At 40.6% G+C, this 8564-nt stretch overlaps 1 protein-coding gene across 1 annotated transcript; it reads right to left on the bottom strand.

The window, feature by feature from the left end:
* Positions 1-1113: 1113 nt before the first annotated feature.
* Positions 1114-1647, bottom strand: LOC110793956 (DNA damage-inducible protein 1-like). Its single transcript, XM_021998890.2, has one exon. It carries the CDS (start codon positions 1645-1647, stop codon positions 1114-1116), a length of 534 nt encoding a protein of 177 aa, XP_021854582.2.
* Positions 1648-8564: the final 6917 nt, after the last annotated feature.

Here is an 8564-nt window from a genome sequence, read left to right as displayed (position 1 = left end):
CTTGCAGCGCGCATAAGTGTCGCGCATTTATCTTGGGCATCTTCAGCTTACCCTTTTATGAAGCTCAGCTGCTCATGCAATTCTTCTCTTTCTTGCATGAGCTCGTCGACCGCGTTCTCGAGTCGCTCTATTTCTTTGGCTTGGCCAATCACAATTTCCTCGAGTCGGGTCCAGGTTTCTGACTTTCCCTCTAGCCAGGCTAGTCTTTCTTCGATTGATTCCATCTCAAATTGCTTGCTTGGGTCTCTCGATGCCTAGGTTTGAACCTTGGCTCTGATACCAACTGTCACAGTCCGAGTGTTTTGACACCGGATCCGTGCGGCGCGCTCTTGCCTATGGGGCGGCAAGGGCGCAAGCCTTGTGCGGAAAGTGAATCCCAAGGCTCATGGCACGAGTGGGTGTTTTCTTTAGAATGGGCACTCTTGCCTATTGGCGACAAGAGCGAGGGTCGAGGGTCGATCGGGGCGCTTGTGTGCGCACAGCAGGCACAAGCGGGACCGACGGCGAGAGTGTATCTGTTTTGCAAGGGACTTTGATGGGTCTTGGAAAGCTTAAAAGCATGCAACAACACAATATCTATAAAGGCTAGCAACAAAACATGAATAAAGCAAAGGCAAATTCTGATGAGAGGTATTGGTTCATACCCCTCATAGAGGTTTATTTTGAATTAGCAAAATCTTCCCAGTGAACACTGGAATTATAGTAACATAATAATTCTGCCTAAAGCCTAGAAAACTATTAGAAAGATCCTAGAAAGCAATAAAAAGGAGAAATACAAGTAAAGGAAGGTTGGATTCTAACATCCTCCCCCACTTAAGCTGTCGACGCCCTCGTCGACTTACAAGAGTTACAAAAGATGAAAGAAAAAGCTCCTATTCTAAACTTTGTAGTCTTCTCTACGCCTTTGGTTGATGGCAGTTGCTGGAGTCTTCTTGAATCTTGTTGTGTGTTGATAGGCTGTTGAGTCTTGTGAATCCAAGTCTTTCTTGTTTCTGGTTTCTGGCTCGGAGCGGCTTGGCATGAGCTTGTATCTTGTTTCTTGTTTCTGATGCGAGGGGGTATCTAAGATGTCTCCTTTCTGATTGGCTCCATCACTCGCATTGCCGAAAGGTATCAACCCTTCTCTTTTGTTTTTGTGGGAGTACCTGTACTTCGAACTAGGCAACCTTCTCCACCTGCTACAAGCAAGGAATTCAAGTGAGGCATCACAACTGCTTTGCTAGCGCGGAGGAACTCCAATCCAAGTACAAGGTTGAAGTCGTCCATGTTGACGGCAGTGAAGTTTATTTTTCCTTCCCAGTCTCCCAACTTTGCTTCCACCTGTTCTGCCACACCGAGAATCGGTTTGGCTTTGGAGTTGACGGATTTCATGCTACCGCCTCCTTTCTTGAGTAAAAACCCCAATCTTCGGGCTTCTTTTTCAGACACAAAGTTGTAAGAGGCGTCGGTGTCTACCATAGCTCGAGCATTCCTCCCGTTTACCACGAGGTCCACGTACATCATGTTTGTGGATTCCTCTCTTGTCTTTGGGGCCTCTTTCCCCATTGCAAACATCATGCAGACGGAACTCATTCTACGGGGTTCATCGTCCTCACTGCATGCTTCCTCTTCTGTCTCTTTTGGGGTTTCTGTTAGGTTATGATACATATGAACAACATAAATCATGCAGAAAAACCTTAATGCCAGGAATCATATTAATTGCACATAATCATATAATTAGTCTAGGATGCATACACTTTGTAGCGTGCCTTCCCTAGCTGCGCCCGAACCGAACAAAAACAAGTCTTTAGGACTCCAAGTGTCGTCCCTCCTTAGAAAGTCCACAGCACGTCCGGATCCGCCTTAAGCTTGACCAACTAGAATCGCCCTTAAGGTACTTAGAATTTTCAGCTAATATGTGGCAAGTGTTTGGCTGATTTTTGCTTGAAAATCTTACCTTTGAATACTTGAATTCTCTTCCATAAATTGTGAACCTAGGCACATATTTATAGAGTCATGGAAAGGGATTTAGAATCCTATTAGGATACCAATTAGTTTAATTAGAATCTCATTAAAACTCTATTAAACAAATGCTATCTATTAGGATTAGGATTTAATCATAGAACGAATTCCATTAGCTTTAGGATTCGTATTGAACACAAGAGTTGCACGAGCACGAGCACGAGCCGCACAGCCCGCGCAAGCCTTACGGCCCACGCGAGATGCACAGCCCGCAGCCCACGAGTTCGCGCGCGCCATGGCCTTGCTGGGCTTTAGGATTCCATTAGCTTTAGGATTCGTATTGAACACAAGAGTTGCACGAGCACGAGAACTAGCCGCACAGCCCGCGCAAGCCTTGCGGCCCACGCGAGATGCACAGCCCGCAGCCCACGAGTTCGCGCGCGCCATGGCCTTGCTGGGCTTGGCCTTGCGCTGGGCCTGGCGAGGCTTTGGCAGCGTTGTGTTGGGCGCTTGGCTTGCTGGATGCGGGCCTGGCTTCGTGCTGGGCCTTCGCCTAGCATGTCTCGTCCGATGCTAATGAAGGAAATAATGCCCTTGGTCCAAGTATGCATTCAATGATAAGTATAATAAATGCGGTTCAGTATTAATTAACAAGTTAATAATTCAGTGAGATCAAGTGAGCTGAATGCCTAGCTAGAGGCCGCTTCAGTTCAAGTGGAATTAATGATATTAATCCACAACTTACTCTTGACTGAACCCGCAGGGTCACACAAATAGTACGTAAACGGATCAAGTATTTAATGGCATTAAATACTCTATCTATGGATATTCGGAATCGACGGATCTTGGTTTCAGTGGGAGCTGAGATCGTCACAAGCAAGTGAATACTCCGGAAACGATGATATTGCCGGAAACGGAAATATGGATCGTATCGGAAATATAAATATTATCCAAGTCGTAGATGTTGCCGGAAACGGAAACATGGTACGTATCGGAAAATATTATTGGAAATGGAAATATTGCCGGAATCGGAAATATTGCCGGAAACAGAAATATTGTCAGAATCGGAAATATTATCGGAATCGGCAAATAGTTCCGGAAACGGAAATATTGAATATTTGTTCGAAATGGAAATTAATTCCGGAATAGGAAATATTAAATATTGTTCGTATCGGAAATGAATTCCGGAACCGGGAATTTAATCGGAAGCGTACCGTACGAATAAGCATCGGACGAGGCCTGCCGGACGAAGGCCCAGCGCGAAGCCAGGCCATCGCCCAGCAAGCAAGACGTGCGCCAACGCCCAGCCCAAGGCAGCGCCAGGCCCACCGCAAGGCAGGCCCATCGCGCCAAGGTGTGGCTGCGTAGCGTGGGCTGCGTGGGCTGAGCGCACGCGTGCGGGCGCCCTCGTGGCTCCGTGCGTGTGTGTGTTTGTGTCCATTCACAATTCCTAAATCTATTAGGATTTGGTGTATGATTAAATTCCTATTCCTAAAAGGATTATTTAATTAATTAGAGTCCTTGTAGGATTCTAAGTTTAATTAAATCGTATCCTACTAGGATTCCAATTCCCTTTCCAAACCTCTATAAATAAGGGCCTAGGGTCATAATTTATGGACATGGGATTGAAGTATTCTAAGGGTAAGTTTTGAAAGAAAAATAAGCCAAACACTTGCAAACACTTAACCGAATTTCCTAGTAACCTTAAGGGCGATTCTAGTTGGTCTAACTTGAGGCGGATCCGGACGTACTGTGGACTATCTACGGAGGGACGACATTTGGAGTCCTAAAGACTTGTTCTTGTTCGGTTCGGGCGCAGCTAGGGAGGGCACGCTACAAAGTGTATGCTCCTAAATTATGCTAAATGATTATGTGTAAATAATATGTTTCCTGGCATTAAGGTTTTTCCGCATGATTTATGTTTTGTCATATGTATCATAACCTATCAGTGGTATCACGAGCCTCTTATTATTTTCATAATCTAAATTGCATAAACATGGTTAAATATTACAAATTTGCAAGAATTAAAAGGGGTGATTAATTTTCGTAATTGTTAATTAATTGCAAATTGCGTTTATTTCATTATATGTACGCAGTTTTTCGGCAGTTTTTTCGTTACTCATCCAAATCGAGTGATTTTTGTGTCAATTCCGCATGTAAAAGAAATTCTAAAATTTTGACAAAAACAATGTTTTTCGGCCGAACCCAGAATTCTCAAATTCGAAGCCTAACTATGACTTTTCGGAGGTTTTAGGTTTTCGAACGCAAAAGTTTGTAAATTTAAAATGTTAAATTAAATATTTGCGATTCTTGTTGATAAATCTTGAATTTTTGATTGACCTACTGTATATGTTTAACAAGTTTGAATGCCTAGCTTTGTTAATTATGCAATCTAATTTGTAATTATAATTAATTTGTTGAAAATTCGAATAATTTAGAATTGATTTGATTTTCATAATTAATTAATAATTTAATTAGATACCTATGATTAAAAACCACCATAAAAATTGTTAATTTGTGTTAAATTTTAAATTTTTATGACCTAGACTTGAATCCATGTTAATCGGAAATTAATTAATTAATAAATTTTCGTTTTTTCGCCCTAAAATTATGAAATTAATATGATTTATTAATTTGTCATTAATTTTAAAAATAAAATTTTAATTTTTATGCGATTCTCTCATATAACTTGCACGCACAAAGCAATGGACGCTACGTGTTACCCTTAAGGGGTGTTGTATAGTGCGGGCATGCGACGACGAGCAAGGGAGCTCGTCACCCATGCGGTACGAATGCAGCAAGCAAGGCTATGGTGCACGAGCACAAGGCAGCAGCCCTGCCTTGTGTCGTGTGCTATGTGCGATGGGCGAGTGGGCAAGGGCGAGAGCAAGGCAGCGACAGTCGCGTGTGGGCAGCAGGCGAGCTGCGCCACGACGCAACTGCCGCACGAAACGTGCGAAGCCTCGCGCGCAGCGAGCGCAAGCTCGCGTGCGACGAACGCTCGCGCGCAGCGAGCGCAAGATCGCGTGCGTCAAGGGCAGGCGCGCGCAGCGAGCCAGAGGCCAAGCGTGCCTCGAGGCGCCTTGCGATGGTGTGCAGCGATGGATGCGACGCAGCACATAGACTGCGCGCACATGGCCAGCGATGGCTTCGTGCGTGTGGCCTATGGCTGTGCGTAGCGTGGTGATGTTGCGTACCTTGTGTTACGATTAAATCGTTTTAAAATTTTAATTTGAAATTTTCAGTTTATGTAATTTTAATTAATTTTAAAATTAATAATTTAAATTCTTTTCTTGGATTTTAATTTTGAATATTATAATTATAAAAAATTTCATTTATTCTAATTATTTTACTAAAATTAAAATCATGAATTAATTTAAACACGACTGAAAATAAATTAAATATGTTGATTCAATTATAAATTTATATGAGCTTTAAATTTTAATTAAATTTGTATGTTTCCGGTTAGACTAGAAATACATTTTTATGTTTAAAATTAGTAAAGCATATGAATTTATTGGTTTAAGTGGGAGCCCTTTTAGTCATAAACTCTTGATTAGGTCTACAAATCCTTAAGGTTAAAACAACTTGATTAGAATTAATAATGACTGAATAATTTGTAGATTATTGGTGCCCTTGATTAATTCCTGGAAATATTTATGTGATGCATAACGTGTTTTACTAACCAGCTATGTGGGCCATTCATGATAATGAATGGGTGAATGGTATATATTGTATATGTACTGTTTTGCAGGTTATAAAGTGACTAGTATGGCCCAAATAGGATAGAAAATATGGTCTGCGTACCATTAATTTGAATGTAATTGGTCTAAAGTACCAAAATTGTTTTTCAATTCAAATATGGTCTGCGTACCATCAAATAGTTGTAATTAGTTTAATTATAGCTTATCCTATTTGAAGAAAATGGCGCCTCCCACGGAGATTTTCAAGACGGACTTTGAAATTGAAGCTTCAAGATGAAGTCGGGCCATACTAGATCACATTTATCTTATGCATGCTTTAAGTTATTTATTGCTTTAAATATGTCTTAAATATGCATGAGATCAAAGCTTGATTATGTTGCATGATTAAGGATTTTAGTTCACTTAAAATCTAACCAACATAGTAAGAGCCTTAAGTTCCAAACTTAAAAATTGAGTTAAAAGGTGCCATGCCAAAATAACACTTACTTGGATATCCTTTACATCAATCTTAGTAATAGTTTTCCGCCATAGCGAGGTGTTACTTATCGATACTAAAGGGGTAAGGTACACAAATAATTGTGAGTACATGTTAGTTTTGGTGTAACTCAACGATATAAGTAAGGAGTCCTTTTATGTCGTGGCAAAATCGATAGGTTTACCTAATAAGCTCTTAGACGTACCTATCAACCAAGAGTAGTTTCTAGACTATAAGAAAAAGGCTTTTGGTTACCTAAAGTATTTTAGAATTGAGTCAAACATAATGTGCTTAATTCTTCAATGATTTTAGGGTCTTGGAATCATTTTATTCACCCCTGCCGGAACAATAAATTCGAACAAAATGCTAATAACTTGTTTAAATTGCATGATTGCTTTAATTTTCAAGTTATTACTCATGATAAATGTTTAGACTTTGCATGCTTCAATATATGTTTTAATTATTGTTTATAGTTAAATACTTTGCACTGCAATAAATCCTTTTAGAAAGGTAACAATAAATTTCCTCGATTGGTAGTGAATCTAAGAACGATTCACGGAAATAAGAGAAAATAAGCAATTTAAAATGTACGTTTCTTTTAGCGACTTTTATGGTTGTTTTCGAATATCAAAATCGAATGGCGAACCGATTGGTGCTTGTGGATTCAAAAAAATAGAATGTAGTTTTGAGATCATAAAGCATTAAGTTTAAACGCTCAGCTTTACCAATGGTTAACAACCTAATATCTTCGTCCATTTAATTCTCGAATGAGTCTAGTCCCTAGACATTCGAATAGATCGATGCTTAGAGAACTTTAGAAGCTTCTGGTAAGATCATCTAGTTGAAAAGAATGGTAAGAACTTTGTTAAAGTGACATTGGACATGTCTAAACAAAGTATAAAAGTCAACACTAAAGAATTCTATTCTTAAGGCTATTAGAAAGGGTACAAGAAATAGGAAAACAAGGAACAAATGGAAGAAGTTTACGATTCCGTTTCTACCTATAAGTTCATAGAGAAGTGTGTTAGGTTATGATACATATGACAATTCATAAATCATGCGGAAACAACCATTAAGCCAGGAATACATATTTTTTACACATAATCATTTAGCATAGTTTAGAAGCATACTCTTTGTTGTGTGCCTTCCCTAGCTGCGCCCGAACCGAACAAGAACAAGTCTTTAGGACTCCAAGTGTCGTCCCTCCGTAGATAGTCCACAGCACGTCCGGATCCGCCTTAAGATTGACCAACTAGAATCGCCCTTAAGGTACTAATAATTTCGGCACTTTTAGGCAAGGTATGTGACTGAATTTTTCTCTCAAAAACTCACTTTGAATACTTGAAAACTCGTTATAAATTGTGAACCCAGGCCACATATTTATAGGGGTATGGAAAGAGAATTGGAATCCTACTAGGATACAAATTAATTAAATTAGAATCCTAGTGAAACTCTTATTTAATTAATTTATCAAATAGGATTAGGAATTTAATCATTAAACGAATCCTGTACGTTTTAGGTTTCGTATGTGAACACAAACACACACGCACGCACAGCAGCCCACGAGGGGCGCCATGCGCGCGCGCGCACAGCCCGAGCAACGCAGCCCACGACTGCCGCAGCCTTGGGCGCGCGCTAGGCCTGCCTTGCGGTGGGCCTGGCGCAGCCTTGGGCTGGCGTGTTGTGGCGCGCGTTTCCCTTGCTGGACGTGGGCCTGGCTTCGTGCTGGGCCTTCGTCTAGCAAGCTCGTCCGATGCTAATTCGTACGACGCGCTTCCGATTAATTTTCCGATTCCGGAATTCATTTCCGATACGAACAATATTTAACATTTTCGATTCCGGAATTAATTTCCGTTTCGAACAAATATTTAATATTTCCGTTTCCGGAATTATTTTCCGATTCCGATAATATTTCCGATTCAGACAATATTTCCGTTTTCGGCAATATTTCCGATTCCGGCAATATTTCTATTTCCGATAATATTTTCCGATACGTACCATGTTTCCGTTTCCGGCAACATCTACGACTTGGATAATATTTATATTTCCGATACGATCCATATTTCCGTTTCCGGCAATATCATCGTTTCCGGAGTATTCATTTGCTTGCCTTTGACGATCTCAGCTCCCACTGGAACCAAGATCCGTCGATTCCGAATATCCATAGATGGATCGGAGTATTTAATGCCATTAAATACTTGATCCGTTCACGTACTATTTGTGTGACCCTACGGGTTCAGTCAAGAGTAAGCTGTGGATTAATATCAGTAATTCCACTTGAACTGAAGCGGCCTCTAGCCAGGCATTCAGCTCACTTGATCTCACTGAATTATTAACTTGTTAATTAATACTGAACCGCATTTATTAGACTTAACATTGAATGCATACTTGGACCAAGGGCATTATTTCCTTCAGTCTCCCACTTGTCCTTAGGGACAAGTGTG

This window comes from Spinacia oleracea, chromosome 1 (assembly GCF_020520425.1).
Source record: "Spinacia oleracea cultivar Varoflay chromosome 1, BTI_SOV_V1, whole genome shotgun sequence".
NCBI classification, from domain to species: Eukaryota; Viridiplantae; Streptophyta; class Magnoliopsida; order Caryophyllales; family Amaranthaceae; genus Spinacia; species Spinacia oleracea.
The sequence above is the reverse complement of the archived record's forward strand: the minus strand, read 5'-3'. Positions and strand labels throughout refer to the sequence as shown.

Coding starts and splice junctions, on each gene's coding strand:
- LOC110793956 (XM_021998890.2), bottom strand. CDS start 1,647: ATGTATCATAACCTAACAGAAACCCCAAAAGAGACAGAAGAGGAAGCA.